Here is a 27110-nt window from a genome sequence, read left to right as displayed (position 1 = left end):
TTTTGTTTTAAATTCAAACCAGGTAGATTTTATTAGTGCACAAAATGAAACACGCATCAGTTACATACAAAATCAGTGTGCTCAAAGAACAAACCAACAAAACATGAATTTCACACAAAAAACAAAAACATAACTCAATGAAAATTCACTGCAAATGTGATATTTGCTCAGAGGCATTTCTAGCCCATTAACTCAAATCTCACCCCTAAAATTTGACAGATTTTTTTTTTTAACCGCATATCATGTTTAAACATGCTAGAAAAGTGTATAACCATACAGTACTTGGTTGAAACATATTTAATATAAAAAAAGAACATTTATAAATCCAGCGCCCTCCAACCGCCCATTTCCTACCAGCAGCCTACTAGGAAGTTGGATGCTTTAGCCGCTGGTTGGTCTATTCGTAGATATGAACAATAGTCGATATGACTCGGCCCGTGTCTGCGTGTCGTCAGGTGACGCTAAACCAGTGGGGGAAAAGTGTCGGCGGATTCCATGTTTGTGGATGGCACAAAAACCAAAATAACGGATGTCTGCACATTGTGCTGCACACAATGCCGTACAAGGGAACTACATAACCGTTCATAGGTAAGAATATTTTGGGGCTTTTAAAAAAAAAAATCTGTGATAATAGCACATGCGTTGACGTTGCCAAAAAAGTAAACTCCATGAAAATCGTTTAAAAAGTCACCAACATGGCCGCCACGTAGACAGCATGCTACAGCATGCTGGTGTTTCTAGACTTGAAATTCATATCTGTGGGTCTTATGCTGAGAACTCTGAAATCACCCCGCCATCCCTATCCTACTGGATGCGTCTTCTCACATAACAGTGACATCGTTCCCGAGGTTAAAAAAAAAAATAAAAATAAATAAAAAAATTTAACTCGAGGCGTGGCGGGGAGACAGCCCTGGACTTGAGCGTCGAAACGTCACAGCGTTCCATCGTCGCGTCCCCGCAGCACATACACAATGAATGGGTTTGTCAATGCCGCCTTGAGCCCTGCTATGAGCAGTGTGAAAAAGCCTTTACGCACGCACGCACGCACATACACACACTCGCGGACACGTCTTGACCTCAGCAACACCCCTGAGACTGACTCACCAAACTGTTGGAGTTCAATCGAGGCCCAACGTCAGCTTGGATAGGCTGCAGCTTACCCTGACAAGGATAAGCAGTGTAGAAAATGGATAGATAGGTACTGAGCACAGTAAGTTCCGTTTCTGCTTCAGCTTACACTTTTCCTCATCACTGGGACCATATTGCGTTTGGTATAGTATTGATGATCACAAAAAAAAGAAAAAGAAAAAGTATAACACAATTACAATTGTGGAGTTATTCCTTTTGATATCAAGGGGACTTTAGTTGAACTTTTCCAAAAAATGTTGGTAGAACCCTAAAATGTACAACTTTCTGGGACATTAAACTTTGGAGATTCCCCTGTATGTGTGCGATAGTCACTGTTTGGTGGATGATCGAAAATCAGACCTCAGATATGTGAAACATACAGCAGTCATAGTTGCACACTGTCACTCAAACAAAGGATCTAAAAATGTTCTAAAAACCTTTCCCAAACACATTGGGAGAATAAGGTACAGTCAGGCCTATTTATGTGCTGTTGTTTTGATAACTTTGTGTTGTCTCTTTGTCCAAATCTTTTCACGTATCAATTAAAAATAGTGCTAAGGAAGTCTTTGCCCTTCATTAAATTGTGCGAGTGAGCCTCCATCCTCACTGACTTTGGCAGACTGTAGAGCCACCCTTGGCCCCTGCAGCAGCTTTCTTGCGTCTCTTGTTGAGAAGGGGATTACTGGATGTGTCCAGGTCCTTGATTTTCACCTGGTCGTAGTCTACACGCATGGTCGCCAAAGCGCTGGTCATCTCCTCCTGTGACACATTAGACAAAGACTCTTCACTCGTTGGTGCATTGACAACAACCGAATGAGAAAAAGTGGATGGATGCTAACTAGTTACCAAATATGAAATGTCATGTGATACCTCAAGAGGCAAGAGTGGGGCTCAAAGAGACAGTTTTGCTGATTTAGCCAATGAATAGCACAGATGAAGTTTTAGAACAGCTAAAGCAGAGTGCACGCATACTGACAATGGGGCCAAATTTGAGCACCTTCCCTCCCGTACGATCATAGACGAATGGCGCCCTGAGCGACTGTCCCTATCGCCCATATCAAAAATTGCCCCTGGTTACGATGACAAGCATCTGGTTTGAGGGAGGACAATCATGATTGTCAGTGCTATTGTGTGCAGTGTGCTGTACTGGTCATCTCAAGCACACCACACACGATAAAAGCAGAAAGCATACACTTGGCGATTTCTTTCCTGATCATGTGTGGGGTCGCTCACATTTTAAAAGTTGGTTAAGATGTTAAAAATAGGTACAGTGTGTCTATAAGATCAGCGATGTTGATCATTAGTTGGCTGTGCCTTGGTTCTTGATTCTCTGACCTTGACATGGATGGATGATTAAAGATAAGATTATATAGATTTTTTTTCAACTTTAGACAGTATTTATATATTGACAAAAACTTACTAGTGATGACTGCTTGTGATTGACTGCCCATATTTCACTCAAACTAACTTTTTGGGTCAACTTTTACATCTGATTATATCTATATTGGAGATTATATACAGGCAACATACTATAGCTTGTTATGTAGTAACGGTTACTGACACAGTATAGGAAGTTAGGATATACTGTATGCAATATACTTCCCCTATCTCTGGTAGACTTCCAGTTAGTGTGCTGCTCATTGTTGCTTTCCTTTTTTCCCCCTCTCATCTCTGCTTTCTCGATAATTCTTCTTAGTCTTAAGATTTTTTCAATCTGGATATGTGTAGCAGTAATAAACAACTATTCATAAAAGCTGCTCCCTTTAACATCCGAGATTCAGTACAGGAGAGAAGTGGCAGACACATTAACAAAGAAGGATAATAGAGGTTATTAAAGACAATTAAGTCACAAGCCTTTAAAGTGAAACACGGAGCTAAAAGATGCTAACACAAAGTTAAGAATTCAATCATTTCATTTGTACACCTTCAAAATTGCACTGGTCTGTCATAACTCATGCATGAATGTAGGATGAAGAAAGAGTGTCGCCTCAACGTTTTTGAGAAGTAGTTGAGAAGCTAAATATTTACTTCCATAGCACCATTGCAGAACGATACTGTATTGTGTGTTTATCATTGGAGACAATTGTGTTTTATGCTCTTATTACATCAGAAATCAGCTGTTGAGAAGGATTGCTGCTATGTATTCATGACTTATTGACACACAATTGCACCCATTGAAAATATCAGATAGATGAATTTCTCAACATTATGTTGTTGGAGAAGTTAAGCTACAGTGTGTGTGCATTTCTTATACGCGTTTGTATTACTGAACCACTACTGTATTTAGTTAGGTTTTTTATTTAGTAACCAAAGACAGGATGGTGCTTGTTTGACTTTTGCATTATTTTACTATATAACCTATTGTGGGACCTCAGGGGATATTTTCTATTCATACTGTGGTGAACTGGCCTAAACACTATCAAGAGCACTAACCTACATGTACATTACATGTTTTTGTAAAGTATTGATGGTTTCTATTTTATAGTTGCGACATGATGGTTGTTATGTTAAGCGGTGGAATATATCGGGTAAGTGCCCACTGAAGGCCCAGGAACCAAATGCATAGCCCACCACTGGATTTTTTCGAAGGAGTATTAGGCCAGTGATTCTCAACCAGTGTGCCGTGAGCATTCTTCAGGTGTGCCATGGGAAATTATCAAATTTTACTGAATTACTCAAAAGATTTCTTATTTCCAAGAATTAATGTATCTTTATTCATCTATTTATGCCAGTGAGGCATAGTGACAGACAGAACAAATAAATGCTCTTCTACTAGACGGCAAGAAGTACATACAGTAATTAATGTATCCGCTTTTTGTGACATTTTTGTTTGTCGGTGTGCTGTGAGATTTGTCAATGTAAAATATGTGCCTTGGCTCCATAAAGGTTGGAAATCACTGTATTAGGCCTACAGTGAAAAAGAAGAACAAAATACTATGCTAATACTACTACTATAATACTACAAGAAGCAAGTCAACATTTGGAAAATAACACTTGATTAAAGTAACAATATTACAAATAATGCACATGCAGAATGTTGTACAGTATTGTATTATAAATTGTGGTTCATAAAGTTCCGCTCTAATTCTTGCATATCTTTCTAATACGGTACCTGTATCTTTAGAATTTCAATAAATCACTACTTTATTGTCATAATTGACTTTGATATGTTTTCACTTTCATTGTGGCCCTGTCGGCTCGGTGATCGACTGGTTAGCACATCTGTCTCACAGTTCTGAGGACTGGGGTTCAAATCCCCGCCTGTGTGGATTTTGCATGTTTTCTCCAGGTACTCCGGTTTCCTCCTACATCCCCAAAACATGCGCCGTTGAAGACTCTATATTGCTCGTAGGTGTGAGTGTGAATGGTTGTCTGTTTATGGACGGCTGTGGCTCAGTAGGTAGAGCGGGTTGTCCGGTGACCGAAGGGTAACTGGTTTGAATCCCGGCTACGACTGAGCCCTAATTTGCTCGTCGTGGGCATGGCAGCAGCTGCCCATTGGTGTGCGTGCGTGAATGTGACGCTTTCTAAAGCGCTTTGGGCACTGTGACGGTGTAGATAAAGCGCTGTATAAATGCAGATGATTTACCATTATGTGTGCCCTGCAATTGGCTGGCGACCAGTTCAGGGTGTACCCTGCCTCTCGCCCGAAGATAGCTGGGACAGGCTCCAGGACGCCCATGACCCTAGTGACCCGGTACATAAAATGGATGGATGGACTGTGGCCCTAATACTTCTTACATATTATTTAGTTATCCGTCCATCGCTGCTGAGATTTTTTTGTACTTAGAATACAGGTCTATAGGTTTATGTGGATCACGTTCAAATTGAGTGTGTTTTTAAACTGTATTTTTTATTAGTCATCAAAAATGATTTTGAGGACGCCTGGTGAATTACTGAGGTTCTCTTGTCCCATGCATTTCATGCATGGTAATGTTTACTCATGAAGTATTTTCAGAATTTGACTATTACTTCCTTAGATAGGAACTTTTGGAACTAGAATTTATTTTCCTTGTAATGCCCGACAATGACCAGAGGAGTTCAGTGTTGTTGTGCCTCAGACCTTCACTTCTTCCCACATCTCTCTGTCCTCAGTCAGCACTCGGGTGGTGTGGAGCGGAGTGGAAGGGACCACCATGGATTGCTGCAGAGCACAAACACATACAGGCAGATGTGTGAACACAACAAAACACGAAGTAGCACCAGCAGAATCAAATGTGTGTGTGTGTGTGTGTGTGAAAAACTCACGCTGATCCAAGGGTGTTTCATAAACTGACTGATGCTCATTCTCTCATTGGGGTCTGTCTTCAGCAGCTGGTGAATCAAACCTTTGCCTGGAAGAGTAAAAACAACTCAAAGCTAGCTTATGTGATCACAATACTGGCCTACATACACAACCGTTTCTTAAAACGGCATAATACGGAAAATTGTGTTTTCATTGTTTGAATATACAGTGGAACTTCTTTTTTTTTTGCTTGTCCAATTCGGCTGTTAGGTCAAGCAGAAAGGAGGAACTGTATCCCTTTTACGCTAGAACAGTTTTACTGTGCCACAGCGGAGTTTTTAAACTACCACTGTGGTTATTTGTATTCTGATGGATATCTATTGAAAATTTCAGACGGACAGAACAAAGTTTTAAAGGGGAGTGACAGAAAAAAATAATGAAAAGATAACTCAGTAATATAGGAAGAGAAAACAACAAAAGACAGGACACTAGGTATAAGAAAGATGAGTAAAGTAAATCACTATATGTCTCGTAAAATGATACAAGAGATTTGAGTGTTGTATGGGGCAGTAGTGGTAAACCCTGTGAGGGAAGGACAGGACAAGATAGGACAGGACTGGACAAGAGGGGAAGCATGCAGGACAGGGGTCGTGGACCCGACTACACAACTGAAGTGTGGTGGGAGTGGCTAAGTAAATTCTAAACATCTTTAGAAACAGAGTGTAATTGAGGGGATACCCAGGAAGTTAACATAGTTATGAGTTATCGCAATGAGTGAGTGGCCTCACACCAAGCGAATAAGTCCCAGAAGTGAGTATCTGCGGACACATGCAAGTGAATTGACACAGTCTCGCATGCACAATAATCATCATAAGTATCCTGTAAATGCTGCCTGCGCCTGCACTGCGGGGGCTGAGGACCCCACCCCACCCGCCCGGCGGGATCGGGCCCAGGAGCCCACTCGAGAGCGGCCCAGTGGACAGAAAACAGACTAATGGAGCGGGGGGTTTGACTGATATAGCCGATTGTCTGTTACACTGAAGCACTTTATTATTATTTTTTTAGGCCATATGCACCCATATTACTGTACAGTACAAAATGATTTTTTTTTCATGGCCTAAAACACCAAGTACAGTACATTATTGAAATATAAAAGAAGCTTGAAAATGTTTGAAAGTTTCACATTTTATCCCAACTTACCACGCCGGTGTGCATGGTCATGGTGACATGGTTGATGTACAGTACTCATTATAGGGAAGTCGCTTTTATGAGCTACAAGGAATTAGTGCGCTTCCTAGTTCAAAATCCGTTGCCAAAGGCGAAAAGCTTGACAAAAAAAAAAAATGTTGTTACTGTACCAAAAATAGCATGTGCCAGACTCTAAAGACTTGTGTTTTGTATTCCTCAGAGTTAACACCGCAACCATGCGGTGCTCTCTTTGCTCTATGTACAATAGATGTAACCATAGTCACATGGCCGCCATGTCAATGCCCCACATTCAACAGGGTTGCCACGTAGGCACAGGAGGATCCAGTAATATTGTGTACCTGTGACCGGGAAATACGTCAGTCCCATTCTCTGCCTGCATTGCGCCACAGCGTCAGTAAACAACAGCGGCCAATTCTGGAACTAACAGACTTTGTCAACGACAGTTTAAGTGACAAATGGAAACAATTTTTGGACACACTGTTTAGTCCCGACGGTCCAATTTATCCACTATCCATTATATCGGGGTCCGTTTTATTGAAGTTCCACTGTAAATGTATAGTCACTTCAACATATTTCATATCCACAATTGCCCCAGAAATTGATTGTTATTGATTGAAGTGTTTCACATTTTTGGGTTTTTGAAGGCAAGAAGAAAACGTGGAGGACCCAAGTGCAGGGAGGCAATGCAGTAGTATAAAAAAAAAATCCAAAAACAAAGGAAAACAATGATCACGGAAAAATCAAAATACTAAATTAGAAGTCCAAAATCTAAACACAAACAAAGAAACACTTGAGTAAACTCAAAACAAGACACAACTGGCAACTATGATGTGACAGACAGACAATCACAATGATCTGACAAGGACTGAAAGAAACCTGGGAACTAAATACACACAAATTGACGAGACAATGAGGAACACCTGGACAACACAAGGGCTGGAGGGAGCTGATTGGTCGACACAAGGTAGGTTGACGAGAACAGGTGGAAACAATGAGCACACAAGACATGAAAAACAGGAAAACAAACACAACCCAAACCAAAACCCAGCCCATGACAGAATTGAATTTGAAATCAGAAGTCATGGAAAATTGTGGCACACAAATATTAAATGTCCAACAATTGTTCACTTTATGTTCAGAAAGGATTTGTTGAAAAATAATCCGGTAATAGCTGTTAAAGGTGAAAAAAAAAAAAAAAACAATGCACGAAAAGAACAAACCCATTTAGCAAGAAAAATAATGTAGACACACTTTAATTGCTTTACTGGGCTACATAAAGTGCTGCAGCGGACCGGATCTGGCTCCCAGGCCTTGAGTTTTACACATTTGCTCTATTAGTTGGTGAAAGAATCACTGGATTAAATGTTCAAACTGGGCATAATGTTGCAGTGGTTTCAACTTTTTATTTTTTTATTTGGGCCTTTAAATCCGGCGGCACTGGTTAGAGCGTCAGCCTCACAATTCTGAGGACCCGGGTTCAATCCCCGGCCCCGCCTGTGTGGAGTTTGCATGTTCTCCCCGTGCCTGCGTGGGTTTTCTCCGGGCACATGCATTAATTGGAGACTCTAAATTGCCCATAGGTGTGAATGTGAGTGCGAATGGTTGTTTATTTCTATGTGCCCTGCGATTGGCTGGCAACCAGGTCAGGGTGTACCCCGCCTCCTGCCTGATGACAGCTGGGATAGGCTCCAGCACGCCCACGACCCTAGTGAGGAGAAGCGGCTCAGAAAATGGATGGATGGATGGATGCCTTTAAATCCAGTACAATACATTTGTGTTTTCCGGTAATAATTTGGAAATGTTTGTTTTCAAAGCTTTATTAAGGCACAATTTTTACTTCACTTTTATTCATTCATTCATTCATTTTCCGTACCGCTTATCCTCACTAGGATCGCGGGTGTACTGGAGCTTATCCCAGCTAACTCTGGGCAAGAGGCGGGGTACGCCCTGAACTGGTCGCCACCCAATCACAGGGCACATCCATTCTGACTCACATTCACACCGACGGGGAATTTAGACTCGCCAAATAACCTACCATGCAAGTATATTTTCACGTGGTATTGGGGTAAAAAGTTTGAGATGCACTTGCCTAGAGGCTTTTAAATACAACACGGTCATAGGCAGATATTTTACAGACATGAGTGCCTGCTCATGAACTCTTTGCTTAGAACTACTGTATAGCTTCCCCTTGCAGACTCCCCCTCCCCCTCGTTGCTGCCGATCCACCTATCAATGCCAGCGGACTCAGGCCTGCGGGGAACGTTACGAGGTGGTGGCGACTGTCTCACAAACATGTTAGAGATTTTTCTACAGGGATCTGGAAACGCCTGTTTTAGGAGGACACTGCATTGCGCTCACACACGCACAAGTGTTCTGCTCTTGTTGGGGCGGGGGGATTTATAATTTAATGTCAGTGGTTAAAGCATCTAAGCGATGTAATTGGGCACAGCCGATAAAAGCAGGGGACATGTCCCCCCCCCCCATAAATGATGCCTATGCAGTCACGATAAGGGGCCTCACCACCCCAAACATATTGGATTATTTTGCTCCAAATGCACAGTATATTCTGCCTTTACTGCATCAAATCGCTATTGACTATGTGGACATGAAATCGAGGTTGACATGTTGGATGAGTCTGAATGACAGAAGTACAGTAGGCCTACATCATAGACAGTCTCAGTTGGAGTTAATCTAAAAGCTGCCTTATGGTGTTTTTCCACAACAAACTGACCAAGCGATGCCTTTAAGGACCTTGCTTTGCCTTGACAAGCGGCACAGTCATGCTGGAAAAGAACAGGGCCTTCCTCAAAATGCTGGATGCTTGGAATTGTTTAGATTCGGAGTGTCCCTTTTTTTTTCTTTTTCCACCGAGGGCCGCATACAGAAAATAGGTGGGATGCAAGGACCCATTTGAAATTCAACAACTAACTTATTAAACATGCTAACACCAGTTGATTAAAAAAAAACTAAAAAAAAAACTGCTATGTAACTGGTTTGTTAAAGGTTATAAGGTATTTCTGAAGATTTTGGGGTGGGCCACAGCCCCTGTATGCCACGAGAATAGATCTGCCCCTGCTCGGAGCAGATCTCCAATTAGTAGCAACTAGCAAGCTAACAATTTTTAAGGAGTTTCTTGAAGATCATTAATGTGACATGTTCACAAATTGGACCTTGACACGAAGGTAAAAGTCGAGTAAAGCAATTTTGTTTCTAAAACAGAAGTATCATTATGAAGAGAAATGGTGGTACTGTTTTATCTGTACATAGTGTCTTTGCGTGTTTACATTTGGAACCCCCCGCCTCTTCTTCTTTTTGTGGGCCATGTCAAACGTCATTTTTAGTATATGCCAGAGGCCTCTAAAAAGTGGACAGCAGGCTACAAATGGCCCCTGGTTCGTGGTTTGGACATCCCTGGTTCAGATAAAGAATTAAAATAAGCACACCAGAAGATTTATCAATGGTTAATTAACTAACCTTCATGTGACACATCAGCCCACTCTGGGTTGGGAAATTCATATTGACCCATCCTGATTCGCCTCTTCATCCCTGGTGAAATGGCTTGACCCGTGTTGGAATAAAACGGAGGGAAGCCGCACAACCTAGAGATGAACAAGGGAGCGGATAATCCTTTCCCTCTGTTCAAGGTTACTTCAGTGACAAATGCGAGATACTCACAGGATGTACATGATGACTCCCAGAGACCACATGTCACATGACTTGTCATATTTCTCCGGCCCCAAAACCTCCGGTGCTTATCGACGGCCACATAAACACAACCAGAGAAATTGGAGGAAAAAAAAAACTAAACGGAATGCAGTGTGATATTCAACTACAGTATAAAGGCTCCTCAATACAATAGAATTGTTGTTTCTCCAAATCGTGCATTTCATACTTCACACAGAGCAGCTCACTGGGTCTGAGCCTTGCCGCAGTCAGTCCATCTTCCCACAGGAAGTAAAAGAGAGCGCAACTAACCCACATAGTATGGTGTGTAGCAGGGAGTCTGGAGAGGGTTGTGTTGTGTGGTCTCCTTCGCGAAGCCGAAGTCCGTTAGTTTGAGGACTCCATTTCTGTGCTTTGAGGTGTACAGTAGATTCTCAGGCTATTGAAGCGGACATAAAATGACCCAAGTTAATAAAACATTTTGAAACCCAAATCTGATTGTGAAAATGTTGATCCCACCTTGATATCTCTGTGAGCGATGTTAATACTATGCAGGAACTCAATGGCCCTGCTGATGTCTCTCATAATTTCAGACGCCTCTGGGATGAAAGAGGTTAAAAGAAACAATCTCAAACCAGAAGCCAATCCAATGAAACACTACAGTGGAGGAAAAGTAAAGAAAAGCAGTTCTGTATTGACTGTATATGTCCAAATGTATTGACTTAATTGCAGAGTAGCAGATATCTATTTGAGGGGAGAACCTTTATTTGTAAAAATACATGTGTAAGACATGTATGTCCATCGATTGGTCCTCTCACAAATGCGTAATATATAATGAATTAGTAATATAAACTACAGTACTTACAAAAAGTTAGGGACGTTTAGCTTTTGAGTGAAATTCACTGTAAACTTTACAGATGAATTCAATTTGACCTTTTCTTAACTTTTGATGTCCGCCTGTTCATTATTTCAGTACTTTTTGCACAACTTGCTGTTCCTCAAACAAGGCGCTGAATGGGAAACTTCACAGGTGTTTGATCCGTGAATCAACCAATAGGTTTCCAAGGACATCGACTTCCATGGCTTTCTGTGACTCTTCCAGTCTCTCTCAATCTCTGCCGCAACCAGCTGATGACACTCGAAGATCAGTGGCCACTTCCTTCTAAGAACCCCCTGTTTGAAACCTCACAATGGCGATTGTTACGTGTCGTCTTTACTCTCATGATGTTAAATGTGAACAGCATGATCAAAAGGACTGTTGAAATACGAATTCTAATTTAACCAGGAAAAGGTTTGGCTTTGGGATCAAACACCTCTTGTGAATTTTGCCATTCAGCTCCTTGTTAGAGAACAGCAAGTTGTGCAAAAGATACTAAAATATTGAACATTTGGAAATGTGCATTTTAGGGTCATCCTGAAATTTGACCTGAAAGCAAAATCTGAATATCCCTAACTTTTGGGAATAGTGTACGTGTTATAATGCAACAGTAATGTGGCCTCTGAGCTTACAAAAACTGATCTGTACTCACCTTTCTCTGTGAAAGCCTGGTCTCCTCTGGCTTGGATGCGGCTGAACAGCTCACCTCCTTCCATACTGCGCACGCACGCACGCACGCACACACCCACACACACACACACACACACACTGAATGTTGACGTGTGCAACGAAGTCGTTGTAGTTAGACACTGAGAATGCTACACAGTCGAACCTCCAAAGTCGATCTGTTCTGTGACACTGCTTCACTTCACTTCACTTCCAAGTTGTTCTATTATAACAATTATTTTCCCATCTCATTTTAAGTGAATGACTTTGTTCCAGGTTATATGTCACCACCAGAAAGCCTTGATTAACCATAAACAATTTTTTAGATAACATTTCAACATTTCTGACTGTCATAAATGTACAACGAGATGTTAACCACTCTATAATAAAACTAAAATAAAGTAAAACACCCAGTGGCGTTTTATAGGTATTGCTGGAATTAAGTGTCATGTGATTATCAAACAGGGTGTCGTGGCATCCTATTCTGCTGTGGTAAAAGATCATCAGGGGTGTCGCGAGAAATTATACAATTTCACTTAATTTGCCTGAAAAACATTATTTATTAATTACAAATATATCTTTGTTTCTCTGTCTTTGCAAGCAACATATAGTGAGAGGCAAAATAATGAAATGCTCCATTGGACCGCAGAAGGCGCAATAAACTAATTTGTATTCACATTACAGAATAAGTCATGGCTTCCTACGAAAATGTCAGGTTTGTGTTCTCAACCCAGACTCATAATACCGTCATAAATAACTAAATAAATGATTACTTTCTAATTAAAATATACAAGAGCATCCTTTACATTGCCATTTAGCACACAAGAGGTGCAAAGTGTGATTTCCTCTTGCTGCAAATGTTGTGTGAAGCTGTTAGCAGACGAGAGAGAGGAGCAAGATTGAAGTCTCCAACGACAAGTATGATGGCGATTGGATGAGCGATGTCTTCCACGCACTGAAATTGTAATCTCGTGATCACAGTGTGCATGATGTCACTCGCGTGCGCTAAAAGCGGAGATTGAAAGTAAACAGGGATAACTTTCACACCAAGTCAGTACATTTGTGAGTACATTGAGACTAGACCATTATTTCAGTCAATAAAGGTTGAGAAAAACTAGCGTAGTGTATAATAAAGATTTTACAATAACATCTGCCGGGTAATATCTCCACATGTAATTGATATTTAATGAAATGTATTGCTCATCATGTACTGAGCAGCCAGAAGTTTTAATTTCCGCTTCTTTGGTTGTTATTAAACATTTTCTTTATTGTCACAGCTGGCACCCTTCTGTTTTGGCATCATAAGAAAAAAAAGATAAACAAAACATACAAATCCTTTCACTGTTGGAGTCTTATGAGAATTGATGCCACATAATGATGGTTTGACTGTAAAGGCTTATTTCTCCAGAAAAGTTAGATTAAACTCCAAATTGTAACATTTGACCTTAGAGGTTCCAGTGGATTAAGAACAGCAGCGAAAAAATAACAATTTTACAATTTAACAGTATTGTGATGAGTACGCCGAAGGGGATGTGGACGCCAAGTGGTGAATGAGCACAGAGAGAAAGAGGGAAGTAAATGCGCTTTTGTGCTCGAATGACAGAACTAAATGTCGTCCTCCGCTGACCTCCGCTGTCACGGGAAGCAGCTTACAGCAGAATGAGATCACCACCTTTCTCACACACACACACGGTTACTACAAACAGTACAACACAAACACTGTTGCTGTGCCAGTACATTTAGTCAATAAATAAATGACCGCCCCTGTATCAAATAATGTGAAGCGATCTGTTTCACTTCACAGTTGTTTGTGTTGAGCTGTTTGTAAGTAAAGATGGTCAACCACAACCGGCGCAGAAAGTATTCCCCACCTTACACAATTATCGCACCCACTTTACGATAGCGGTTATATATTCTCAAAGACAACATGTTACCGTCTCAGCATTCTCAAGTGAAACTGCTGACAGCACGTTTTTAGGAGGAAACCACACAACAAACCACACACAAGTTTGTGTATTTCCTCACCACTTAATAGCTCAATGCAAAAATAATGACACTAGTGCGCAGACCTCCGCCATGGTTTAAACACCTTGTAAAACCAATGACTGAACGACTACAATCTAGAATATTAATAGCTAAAAGGTGAAGTAAAGTTTCCTACACATAGCAAATGTTGTTCAAACTGAGAGGATTTGATATTGGTTTGGTTCAGGTTTTTTTAATTTCCTTTTTTAAATTAAATACTCACTACTACTACTTTAAAAAAATTCTGATATTGTTCTATCAACAATGTGGATTGTCATTAAACGTAATGGAAATATTCTTTGAAGGACACCAACAATCATTTCCCTCAAACCATTAATTAAGTGTATAAACGTTATAAAATTGTTAATAAATTGTAGAAATAAATTATCTTACACACTGAACTTTAAATTATTATATCTTTAAAGTGTGGCTTATACGCCTTTATATTTTGTTCATTTTTAGAGATGAAAGTCCTTTTGTATATTTGGAGTCTTCACCATTTATGAACATATTACCTAGGTAGATTATTCAATATAATTATTCAACTCCCATTGTGAATTTCAATTTTTTTCGTGTGTAATAATTGTACTGATACATTTAACTTTAGCAATTTAGTTGGTTATTTACAAACTCTAACAATGCAAAGTAAAATGTGTGATGTGGTTTGAATAATTTTGAATTCAACTGATAGATAGCAAGCTAGTACCACTCCATGATGATGAGCAGGCACTTCTTCCCATGATACATGTTCTCATAAAGGCTGAGGATTCGAACAATATGCGGCCCGCCCGACACCCTCCAATGAAGCTCCACCTCCCGCCTCGCTTTGGGGCTGTCATATAGGATCTGGAAGACAGAGAGAAATGTCAACTTAATATGTGGTACAATTAAGAGTTCAACCTACGTTTTTGGGACAAACATCCCACTAAATCTAAAGTATTAACTCCACAAGTGTGTCGCCAGAGTGTCTTTTGGTTTTTGTAAGGTGTTTTTTTGTTTTGTTTTGGTTTTTTTCGGAGGATGCCACAACAGAAGGTACCATTGATGGCCAAAGGTGTAAATGTGATAATAAGCATTGAACCAAAAATCCTCTTGTTGTTCAGTACAATATGAGAAAATGGATGGATGGATATAATTATATACAGTACACAGATGAATGAACAGATACTGACATAATGGCTAATGACTATTCTGAAAATGACCACACAAGCACATTCTTACAGCCTTTTTTGAGTTGTTAATTTCACTTTACACTTGTATGACAGTTAGGAATGTTAATGTTATGACGATGACAGTTGGACCTTGAACTAATTCATTTCACTTTCCATGTTCTGAAAAAAATATTGAGAAATTAGAACGACTTAGAAGTCAACTAGGGTCACGGAACGGATTGTGTCTGACTCTGGAGATTCCATTGCACTGTAGACTTCTTGTTACTGTTATTTATTATGAAAAAAAAATCAACTGATGTATTGTACGTTTGTATTCTGTTATATATTGGGACCTACATATAAAGTAATGGAGACCATTTAGAGAGCCCTATTGCGTATCCTACATACGCACACATACAGACAGCATGGTGGATGCTGACATTGCATACATGTCCAGTCAGTGTGTATTATTGGATATGACAGCCAAGGAGTGATCTGATGTCCACAAGAAGACTGCTCTGGTCACAGAATGGAAAGACTGACTCATGGACATGTGAGACGCACACATGCACACACACACACACACACACACACCCTGATTGTTAAGATAAGCAACATGCTTGTTTGTTGATTCAAGAAGTTTAAACGTTACGGAGGAAATTTGCGGGAAACTCGACAGTCACAGTGAGGATGCCAGTAACTGCTCCTCACTGTAGATGTGTGGATGAGGAAGTGATAGCCGGGAGTCTCAGTGCACAACAGTTGCGCAGTTGAAAGTAGAAGTTGGGGGTTTCCGGTGACTTCTCTGCCACCGTGTGTGACTCAGTACAGCCTCGCCCACTGAATCTGACTTCAATGAGAACTTTTGGTGTTGCAAGCTCATTCATGGCTTTACAATCCTCATTTACGGTACTGCACTGTTGTAGCTAATAAAACAGAATGGATTAAAAATGAAAAGAATGACAAAGAGATCGTAAGACATCATGGTGACTGTGAACGCAGACTTGTCCCTGATTCTCCCCTAAACAAATTAACAGGCTTCTATTGAACCCTTCATGTCTCCTTGGAAGCCGCGATCACCGAGGCTCTGTACCTCTCACCAAAACACAGCGTCATAGAACACAATAGCATATTATAATTAGGGCTGCAGTACATGTAAGTTGCAGGTGATTCATACTACGGCTACAAATAACAATTATTTTTGTAATACATTAAACTGACAATTCTTTTTTGCATCTATTGATTATGATTCAGTGGTTTACTAGTTTGGGCTGTAACATGTCAGAAAATCTGGAAAAATTGTTTTCCAAACTAAAAGCAGATATTTTCAAAAGTCTTATTTTTAGTAAAAGCAAAGATAATCAGGTACACCCTGAACTGGTCGCCAGCCAATCGCAGGGCACATTCACACCTAAGGGCAAATTTGAGTCTTCAATCAACCTACCACGCATGTTTTTGGGATGTGGGAGGAAACCGGAGTGCCCAGGGAAAAACCACGCAGGCACGGGGAGAACATGCAAACGCCACGCAGGCGGGGCTGGGATTTGAACCCCGGTCCTCAGAAGAGTGAGGCAGATCTGCTAACCAGTCGTTCACCGTGCCGCCATATTATTATTATTATTATTATTATTATATTAAGGCTGCCACTGTGGTTTACTAGAGTGCATCAGAATAAAAAGAGGGTTGCTATCAGTAGGGGTACGTGAAAGAATGTATTTTCCTTTTAAGTTCAATACATTTGTTTAAAAAAATTAGGTACCATTTTTATTTAACTTTTATGCACAATACATTGAATCATTATTTCAGTAAATATTTTCCTCAAGTGTTAATGTTCAAACTTTGTTTAATGTTGTGGCTGACTTGTCTGTCTTGTTTTTGATGAATACATACTTATACTAAATAATTAATATCCTACTATGCTAGTGTATTTCCGAGTTGGTCATGCTGGTGGTGTTTTAAGTGGCAATTCGTGTAAAATTTGAGCAGTATTAGTAGTTTATAGGAAATATGTTTATGTTATATAATCTTATACAGTATGTATAGTTAAAATCCATACTAAAAATGAAATGCTACAATACATTATACCTCTGTTTTTTATTTTTACTTTTTTATCAGGGAAGGAATGTGAGCAAAACCTTTATTATGGGTGAAGAGGGATAATGAGTCTATAAAAAAAATCAAACAAAAAAGCATTCTGGTCCCATGACACGTTGAAGCCTCAGAGCTCTAGTTGGAGGCGTCTAAACAAGAATTTGAGGTTTAACCAGGGTCAGTGGAGATTTATTAACTACTTTAACAGATGTTAGAGTGAACCGCCATGAGGACGAGGCTAGGAGACAACGATCTTGTGCGGAGTTCCTGGCTCAATTGCAGGTATTTATTTGATGGAAATTTTGACTGTGTCTCATTGCTACCCTTATTGTGAACACACAAACAGGGTAAAGGTAAAGCAGGACAAAGCATCTCAGCTGACATAGCAAAATTATTTTCTATGCAGTTTCACATTACGTTGACAACACTGTCAATATTTCCCCTTTCAATGGAACTTTAAAAAACACAGAAAAACTGTAATATGTTTGTAGTGCTGGGCGATATAACTTGAAGTTCGATTTGAAGACGATAGCAACTAGCGAGTCAGAAAGAGTCCCCCAAAAAAACGGCACGAAACGTACATCATTTGGAATAAAAGTCTCGTCTAGTCTAGTCTGCAAAACGTGTATGAAAGATGTTGCGACGAAGACAGGCACATCCGTGTAAAATCACCTGGAGAGGAAACACGTCATCGAATGCGCTGCATGTATCACGCTAAAGAGGGACGCGGCTGTAACCTCAACAAAACAAACTTAACAGGATCTATGTTCAGCTCCTGTCGTTGTGAGAAGTCGAGCACCAAATGGAGGGAGGTACTGTAATGTCAGCAATCTCATTCAGGAGGACAGGACATGATTCCTATTTATACAGTGGTAAAAGATTCAAAAAAATGGATGAAAACATTGGATCCCAGGTACGAGTTGCCCAGTAGGAAACATTTCACAGAGGAAATTTTGCCTTCATTTTACAATGATGTCATGGAGACAGTAACTGCAAGTGTGTCGGCTGTAAAACATTTTTTTCAACGGCCGACCGGGGGAGTAGTCGCACGGTGCAACGTACTTCACTACCTTAAAGACTGGGAGCTGAAAAGCACCTGTTTGCAGACAAGCTATGGCACCCGAAGATCATACTGGCCAGAAAACTGAGAATCAGAATCGTCTTTATTTGCTAAGAATGTCAAAAACACAAGGAATCTCTCTCCGGTAGTTGGAGCTGCTCTAGTATGACAATAGACAGCCATTTTGACAAAAACTACTTTTGAGACATAAAAACACACTACGGAGAGTCACTTAGCAATAAAAGGTTACCAGTAATGTGGTAATGCTGATACAATGACAGTTTTGCAAATGATGCAGAGACCAACTGCACAAAGACATAACGATGCTTTCAATTCTAGGAAGCTGGACGAGGTCACTACAGTGCTACAGGGACTAAAGATCATTATATTTTGAAATACCTGGAGAACAAAGTCATTTTTTGTTGTTGTGATGGTTATAATTGTTAAATAAACATTCTGCTTTATAATGTTAATCACTTTTGTCTGGTCCAGGTTTATACATTTATAAACTTGAATACAATAAATATTGAATCATATCAAATGTCAACATTATGCCCCTGGTCATTTCTGGAAGTAAAACTCCATCTACCCCCCCCCCCCCCCAATAATAGGAGGCCCATAATCTGGTGCTATACCCCTGGTGGTAATCCATTGTTGTTTTTAGAAGTAATTGCACATGCCTATGATGAACATTTAGAACATGTGCATGGCCTTCATTGAAATGATAATGACGTGAGGTTTTTAAAGCGCTTCCACTCTGAGACCTGTTTTGAAATTATGTGATCCAGTAGCAAAACATGCAAACCAACAACCAAAATGCTTGTAGTATGGGCAATTGACATTTACTTGGTTGACAATGTGGGAAAATGAACGATCGATTCATCAATTGTTGTTCTTAATGTCACTTTTTGTTACTTCTTTTTGTCACTCGCAATGTTTGCTTTATATTGAGTGCCTCTGCCGGTGCATTCCATTTTTCCTTAAGTGCTTCAAGACCAATGATTTATCAACCAGTGTGCCGTGAGCGCTCTTCGGGTGTGCCGTGGGAAATTATAAAATTTTATATAATTGCTCCAAAAAAAATTGTATTTACAAGAAATAGTGTATCTTTGTTCATCTATTTATGCCAGTGAAGCATAGTGACAGACAGAACAAATAAATGCTATTCTATTAGATGGCAGGAAGTACAGACAGTAATTAATGGATCCACTTTTTGTGACATTTTTGTTAGTTGGTGTGCCGTGAGATTTTTCAATTGTAAAATATGTGCCTTGGCTCCATACAGGTTGGAAATCACTGTTCGAGACATAATTAATCAGCAATCAATTTAACACAATTGACAGAATCCTTATCGTGCTGCCAGCCGTGACCTGCTCAACTCAATTAGCTCTTATTTTGAAATGACAGGGACGAAACCACTCAGGAGGAGATAAAAGGAAGAGGAAGTGGCAAACCAAGAAATGAAATGAAACAGACAACCTGCTGTGTGAGTTACTGGTTCAAGAAAACCCCAAGAAACTAAACTGTCACCCAAATGGAGAAAGGAGCACCTCTTTAGACAAACTGCAGGGATACCAATGGTGGGATTTAATTTGAATAATTGTGCTCATGTTAATGTAATATGCTAACATGTTCAACGTTTCAAATATTCAAGTGTTAGTTGAACGTTACCCTCGCTGTTATTAACATGGTCAACATGTTAATGCTAACATGCTAAATGCTAACTTGTCAACGCTAAGCACCATGTGGCCTGTCAGTGATTACCTAAATCCAAATTAGCGACCTTAGCTCATCTTAGCATGTGCTTCAGCCATGAGATTGTTTTGTTTGGTACGATGAAGACATTTCCTATTTTTTATTTTGTGTGTTTAAGAACTTTGTTTCCTGTATCAATGTCAATATTGTCTTTATTAATTAACCTGACTGATGACACCAATCTGAAACATCAATTCAAATAAACTTCTGTATAAGGTTATAGGTGCCATCTATATCACCTACATTCCCTGCTGTTGTCAGCTGTTTTCGAGTCAATGCAAAACTTCAAGTAACTCAACACTTATTGATCAATTAATCAGTTAATGGATTATTGCGCCCACGGCTAGTAAACAGGCAAGTAAGTACAAGTAGTATGCTTCTAATATTATTAAAGGTTGTGGAGCTTAACAGGTCTGACTCCTTGCAGTCAGACAAATCCAGGTAAATGTAAGTGACTGTAATTGAATTCAATTGAATGAATGGCTTCCATCCAGCCCTGCTACAAAGTGGATTAAACCTATACCCATCAATTATGTTTAGCACCCAGAGGAATATGGAATTAAAAAGCTCACGAGAAGGTGAATTCCATTCACCCCCTTCCACATTAAAAACTCCTTATCATGTCCTTTGGCTTTTTATTTGCCCCAATTGTTCACAACATTGGCTAGGGTAATAAAAGGGTACTATAAAACGTCTATGGTGTCCTAGGCAACAGTGGGTTTTAATTACAATCAAACATTAAGTCATTTTACAGCCAGGACAACAATACAAGTGACAAAAGTTTGCTCTGTCGAATCGTTCGATACAGTGGTCACGGTTCAATACGAACTAATGACAATGTCATTTTATATTTACTGTATCAACCTCTGACGATGAGGAGCTGTGCTAAACTACTCAGCGTTACGCCGTATTGTTGAGCGCAGATCCACTATGCTGCTCCTCTCACAATCATTCTGACTAAGAAAGGGTGCGTTTGGAAATTCTATTACTACTTTTATTGCTGAACTTTGCGAACCTCATTGTTGCTCTGACCTCGGACGGCTGGATGTCGGGAGCCACGCAGTAACTTGACTTAATTATGTCACTATATTACTGCGGAGTGTAAGATGAAAAGCGACGTTCTTCGGACACGCCTCCTCGACAGTCACTACTGATGATTTAACTAAAGGTCTGATAGAAGCTGTGGAGTAATATAATAATTGCGAAAGGAGAAAAGAAAAAACACCGCAATTTCTCGTGTATAAGGCACACCCATGTATAATACCCACCCCCAAAGTTGACCTCAAAATTCTGGAAAAGCCTTCTACCTATGTATAATGCATTTTTACAATGCATGGTTATGCTTCTACCCATATGATCAAAGCATGAAGTATTATCTGTATTTTGTTAGTTTTTTCAAAGAAATATTCTGATGTTAAGCACTTTATTTGAACACGTGATACTTTCTTTTGATTTACATGTTCTTATTGTGAAATTCACAGCCCTACTTTTTTGAGTAAATTAGAAAAAACACAGTTGTGCTCATATGTTTGATTAGCCAGGCAGAATTTGTAAGATGGGTACAATTCTTTAAAAGAAAACATGAAGGGCCAGGCGAAAAACATAAAATTTTATTTCAACGGTCAAGCATTTCAGAAAAGCACTATCATTAAACAAAACATAACCATTAAGAAATGAAGGATGGTTGTTGTTCATATTTTAAAAAATCTATATTTCACATATTCTGCCAGGGTATGTAAACTTATGAGCACAACTGTAACTATATGCAGCCATAAGTACCCCTGTCATATTGGAATGAAAGTGTAGGCTACACCGTTTTTATAGCCACTAGGTGGCGGTGGCATATTAGAATGAAAGTGTACACCTTTCTCATAACTTCTCGGTGGTGGTGGCATTTTAGAGTGAAAGTGTACAGCTTTTTCATCAAAAGGTTTTTCCATTATCCCCTATACCTATCTATAATGCGCATTTTTGACTTTTGACAATTTTCTTGGGGGAAAAATGTATTTACCTACTTTCAACCTCAGACTCAATGAAGTGTCAAATGTCAGACTGGCTCTCTTCTCAGTTTTAACCTGACTATACAAGACACAATTGATTTTCCTAACAGTCAACGAATGCCGAACCGAACACCGTGACCACAAAACTGTGATATGAACCGAACCTTGGATTTTATGAACTGTTGCACCCAGGGGCAGTTTATATATGGGCGATATGGGCAGCTGCCCAGGGCTATAATCATTTAAAAACTGTATTTTATTATTATTTAAGTTATCTTTGTCTGATATTTACATTTGTTTGATGCTCTTACACATTCAAGTGGGGAAACTATGCAAACAAAGGAAGAATTTGAGAAAGGACAAAACCCTTTTTAGGGTACTGTATATTGTTACTGTGGAGGGATTCAATTTAAACCATGATATATGAATTTTAGGCCGTATCGCCCAGCTGAAACTAACTTTGTGGTGTCACAATACTTTTGTTCAACTACGCAATAAACAAAGGTGTTTTTTGTTTGTTTTTATATTTTACAGTGGTTAACTTATTTTTATACATGCATAACTAGAACATTTAAAATGTGAGATGTGGGAAGCACTTCCATTAAAATTAACTGTACTTTATTGCTTTCATGGATTAACAGTGGTAATTATAATTTTTTTCTTTTATGGAATTTAAAAATCATCAAAAGCATGACGTGTACAGATATAGGTCTTATGATGGCAGCAGTTTGAAACCGGAACAGATTGCGTTTGTTCTCAGAGGTTCCACTCTGTCACGATATCTGTTTCTGAGTGGGAAAACGATATGAAATTTGATAGTGTGCCCCCCCCCCCAATTTGACATGTCTCACAAAGTGAACACAATTTCCTCTTCGCGATCCATAAAGTGTAATAAAGAATATAAAGATAGGACTGTTTACACTCATCAGACACTTCATTAGCCGAGCACAACTGAACAAGATATGATATGAGCTGTATCAAGAAAAGAAAAGAAAAAACACTGCTACTGTTCATTATTGTGCATCTATATGGAAAGCCATTTGAGCATTTATACATCAATGATATCCAGCTTAAGGTCCATGTATTAGTAGGTGCTTTGTCCTCACTAGTAGGACAACTTTGGCATACTGGTTGGACTGCATGTTACTAGAAGGACAAAACTGTGTACTAGCAGACAACTGTTTGCGACTAATATCCTGAATGACATAAAATTCTATTAATTCAATCTAGTGCTTCACTAGTACTACCATTAGTGTAACATGCACTGTAGTTACAGTAGGGCTGTGCAATTAATCAAAATTGTTTTTGGGCCCACCAAAAAATATTTTTTTTAACCAAAAATAAAAATTGATTGCCAAAACTTTTTATTAAAACTAGGCAACCTACCTGCGATTTAGCTGGAGTGCTCTGTATTGTATGAAGGATTTTGCTTAAATATTCAGAGACAACAGTTAACTCTATTTGGAAGCAGCACGTTTTAATTAATGTTATGTTCACTGATAGTTTTGTTGTTACATATTAATACCAAAGAAAAGCAAATCGAATTCAAAGATTTGTTTCTAAATACATTGTACATTTTTGAAAATAATTGCTGAAAGGGCACAGACTGAGAACTGTGTAGTACTCAATTATGGAGGGCTCTACAATATATTTGTAGACTGCACAATGTGCGCCGGAGGGCAAACGGAGAGAGAGTTACGCCACACGCCACCCCGGATTTGCACGAGTCACGGAACTGGAGCCCATAGTGCTAAACTGTATTTTTACCGTTTTGTGATTTTTTTATTTTTTTGGGGGGGGTGGCTAAAAAGGCGCCCAGTCATCAGTGGCTATCTGGCAAATTTGCGAGTTACTTAGTTACATTAACTTGGCCCATTTCTATCACTTACTGTGTGCAGTTAGGCAGCTAGTAGCTATGCTTACAATTGGAAAAATCCATCTTCCCTGGATGCCACAGTCTAGAGAACAAATGGGTGATGTTATTTCAATTCCCAAGTATTACGTATGTTGTTTTAGTCAGGCTACCATAATTTGTTGAAATGCGAAGCAACTGGCATGAAGTCTGTGCTCAAATGTCTGTCATCTAGTAACAGTCACAGGCTGGATGATGTGCGCTGTGTTTAATTAACGTATAATTGCAAGTTATGTGGACTGACACGACACCAAGCGCGGCAGTGACATATTGGACGAGGCCGCTGCCAGTCCGGAAGCCCGTTAGGCCGCGAGCTACCTGGCGGATAACGCCTCCGATTGCGCCATTCGCACTCACATTCACACCGTCAGTGAGTGGGAACTGAACCCACGCTCCCTGCAAGCAAGTCAGGCGAACGTACCACTACACCATCAGTGACACCAGAGGCTTGAAGTGCAAATATTTTCTCGGCCCAAACATATTGGGATGTGTAGGCAAAGAAAACTTAAAACTTGAGCAGGGCATGTGTGCATCTGAGAGCTGAGAGAACATCTCCACTTTTCACAATTTAGAAGCCTCATTTGATATATAGTACGTACATTATGATTTTCTTTCATTAATTAAAATTTCACAGGCTTATTAACAGTTTTCTGTGGTGTGTCAAGTTTATGACATTTTTATTTTAACTTTAAAGGGACTTTAAGGGTTGTGTTTAAAGGGCCACTTTCTCAGAGTTTTGAGTAATGTCATTATCATTTGTTTTTGCTTTTTATTGTAGGCGAAATACAATCGATTGAAATCTGAATTTTTTGGGGGGGGTTTGAAATTTTTTTCAAGGGTTTTTAAGGATTTTATTTTAAGGCCATATCACCCAGCCCTAGTGACTACTACAGTGTTCCCTTCGCACTTCCAGTTTTGCAGCTTCAGTGCTTCGCGGTTTTTCCAAAATATTCATAAAAAAAAAAAAATCATCAGAAATTAAAAATGAAAATATACAGCTATATCAGCAGCCATATTGCGGAAAGACGCGTTGTTTCATGTTGATGCACGAGAGAGGTTTCTCTGCATGCCAAACAAAGAGATGAGTTAACTCAGAGGCTTTGTACATGCCTGTACTGCACTGTACATGCCTCGGGCACTCATACAAGGCGCGTGATTGGTTCCCGGCGTGACATCGACCAATGAGAGCACGAGTGGATTTATGCCGTGAGCTGATTGGCTGCGCATCATCGCAGCCTCACCCAGCATCTTCCCTTGTTGTCTCGCCAGTCTCGTCCACACTGTTGACTGTCTCGCATACTGTATCTTAGTGTTGTGTTCGTGATAACTTTTTTTGATTAGCTAAGCCCTTACAATGCCGCCTAAGCGCTGTGCCCCTACGAAAGCTTTTATTAGATATGATCAAAGAGGGCAGAAGTTATGCATCTGTGGCACGCCATTATGACATGGACGAATCTACAGTGCAGTACATCAAGAAAAAGGAAGCAAACATCCGCAAAACTGCTTCAATAAGGAAGCGAAACGTGTGGCAACTCCGCGTAATAAGAGACGGAGTTATGTCCTTGTACAGGGGAATTTTGAAGCAAAAGAAAAAACAAAGACAACTACCCATCACCATGTTTTTCTCCAAGGTAAAACCCCGGCTACGCCATCAGCGCCTCCAGCAGAAGAGTCTCCCAGTGAACCTAAAGCCTGTACGAGTCAAGCGAGAGCCTCTCCTCCGCCACCAACGCAAGCCTCTTCGCCTCTCTCAGAAGGCAATGTTGATGAATGTTAATTACTGTATAAGGTTTTATAATGAAAGATTTTAGTAAATACGTGTACTGTTGTAATCTTTGTCTCAAATATGTAAAGTATAAATACCGTTTACATATTTTAAACATTCTGGTACCCACATACACATACACGAAAATTCCTAGGGGCGGGGGGGCAAATCCTACCTTGCGGTTTTTCATCTTTCGCGGGGGGTTCTGGTCCCCATTAACCGCGAAAAACGAGGGATCTAGTGAGGACATAGTATGTACTAGCACATGAAACTTATGGATATCAAACCTATTGGACAAAATAGCTCAAATGGCTTTCCATACATTTAAAATTATTGTATTGCAGTGCAGTAAAGTGTAGAAGAGCTTTGAGAGGTGGTTCTAATAAATTGACCCCTGTCGCAAATTGCAAATAAAAAAATGAAAAAAACAATCGAAAGTAATTGACGACCCCACTAAACGTTTAGAAGATGTCGGCAAAGCACTACTGTCATTCATTCATTGTATGTACCACCACTAATCAAAACACAGTATTCTGGTTACTATTGTGTTCGTGGAATAAGAATGAAACAATAATTCATCAATCTCCATCAATGTCTGGGGGCCACCCTTTGGGGCAATAGATGCTGCAAGATGGCTTCAAAGTAATACTTGCTTTGGCATGAGCACATAAACAGCAAATAGGTGAGTTTTCAGGATAGGTTCCCAAAAACACAAAAATCTGAGGGGGGGGTCACTCTATGTTGTGAATTGTTCACATGCAGCAAAAGTACTGTACAGTAAAGTAAATACTGTATAAGTAAAATATGACATTCGAAATCTATCAGTTTGCAGATGAACAACCACGGTTATTGTTAAATCCTAGTTTGAAAGGCAGCATTTGCTGACGCAGCTCTTGTATTCCAGTGCAGTGCAGTGCTACAGTACCTTGAGAGCGCACTTCTGTCCAGTCTTCTTGTTGAAGCACTCCAGAACTTTGCCATTGATTCCCAAACCCAGAACATGACTGGATATTTTATAGTCGTCGGTGACTGCGTGTCTTTTGATGTCCAGTCTGGTGTTTCCGGGCAAAGGGAATAGCGTGGCCCCCTCGGCGGCAGCGGCAGCTGGGGGAGCCGGCGGCGGCGGCTGGAGTTGGCCGTCACCGGACTGTGAGTCGTGCTCGGCTTCGGCGACCGGCGCACGCGGCGGCTTTTCTTTCCCGTTACCATCCTGCAGCATGTTCGGTCTCGTCCAGCGATTCACCAAACGACGCAACGACTCGACCGCTATCCGGTAATTGCGTCAAGTTGACGCGCCTGCCGGTTGTCCTGGACACTGCTCCAAAAATGTCTTCGTTATCTACTCATTCCCTGTAAAATCTTTATCATTATTATGTTTTCAATCAAAAGTAGTAAAACCCCTCATTACTTATTTATTCGTTTTCTTCCAAAAGGAATCGAAACATTCCAGCAGGTGTGCTGACATGAAGTCAGTGAGTCCAAAGAGAGAAGCTTGTCAAGGATTCAGCTTTGAGCTCACATGGTCCAATGTCACATAGTGTGTGTTGAAGTGGAAGCACCCTCATACACAAGCGCCACCCTCC

At 40.1% G+C, this 27110-nt stretch overlaps 1 protein-coding gene across 3 annotated transcripts; it reads right to left on the bottom strand.

The window, feature by feature from the left end:
* On the bottom strand, nucleotides 1-27071 carry mapkapk3 (MAPK activated protein kinase 3). Of its 3 annotated transcripts, none has more exons than XM_061784451.1 (10): nucleotides 26453-27071; nucleotides 14500-14639; nucleotides 11755-11819; nucleotides 10745-10882; nucleotides 10538-10664; nucleotides 10238-10313; nucleotides 10037-10161; nucleotides 5377-5462; nucleotides 5192-5272; nucleotides 1-1887 (listed from the first exon to the last, which is right to left on the bottom strand). In XM_061784451.1, the coding sequence occupies exons 1-10, from the start codon at nucleotides 26734-26736 to the stop codon at nucleotides 1732-1734; spliced, it is 1278 nt and encodes a 425-aa protein (XP_061640435.1). In that variant the 5' UTR covers nucleotides 26737-27071; the 3' UTR covers nucleotides 1-1731. The 3 variants fall into 3 exon arrangements, with proteins under 3 accessions (XP_061640435.1, XP_061640436.1, XP_061640437.1); XM_061784452.1 differs by having other exon boundaries at nucleotides 10745-10824; nucleotides 26453-27068; XM_061784453.1 differs by lacking the exon at nucleotides 14500-14639 and having other exon boundaries at nucleotides 10745-10824; nucleotides 26453-27070.
* Nucleotides 27072-27110: the final 39 nt, after the last annotated feature.

This window comes from Phyllopteryx taeniolatus, chromosome 9 (assembly GCF_024500385.1).
Source record: "Phyllopteryx taeniolatus isolate TA_2022b chromosome 9, UOR_Ptae_1.2, whole genome shotgun sequence".
NCBI lineage: Eukaryota > Metazoa > Chordata > Actinopteri > Syngnathiformes > Syngnathidae > Phyllopteryx > Phyllopteryx taeniolatus.
This window is presented reverse-complemented; position numbering and strand designations above follow the sequence as displayed.

Bases quoted from the DNA above. Each gene is read 5' to 3' on its own strand.
- mapkapk3 (XM_061784451.1), bottom strand. From the start codon at position 26,736: ATGGTAACGGGAAAGAAAAGCCGCCGCGTGCGCCGGTCGCCGAAGCCG. The intron at 11,820-14,499 runs GTACTAGCTTGC...GTGCGTGCGCAG, and splicing joins CTGCTCATCATCATGGAGTG to TATGGAAGGAGGTGAGCTGT. The intron at 5,463-10,036 runs GTTAGTTAATTA...TTACTCTTCCAG, and splicing joins GGCTGATGTGTCACATGAAG to GCAAAGGTTTGATTCACCAG.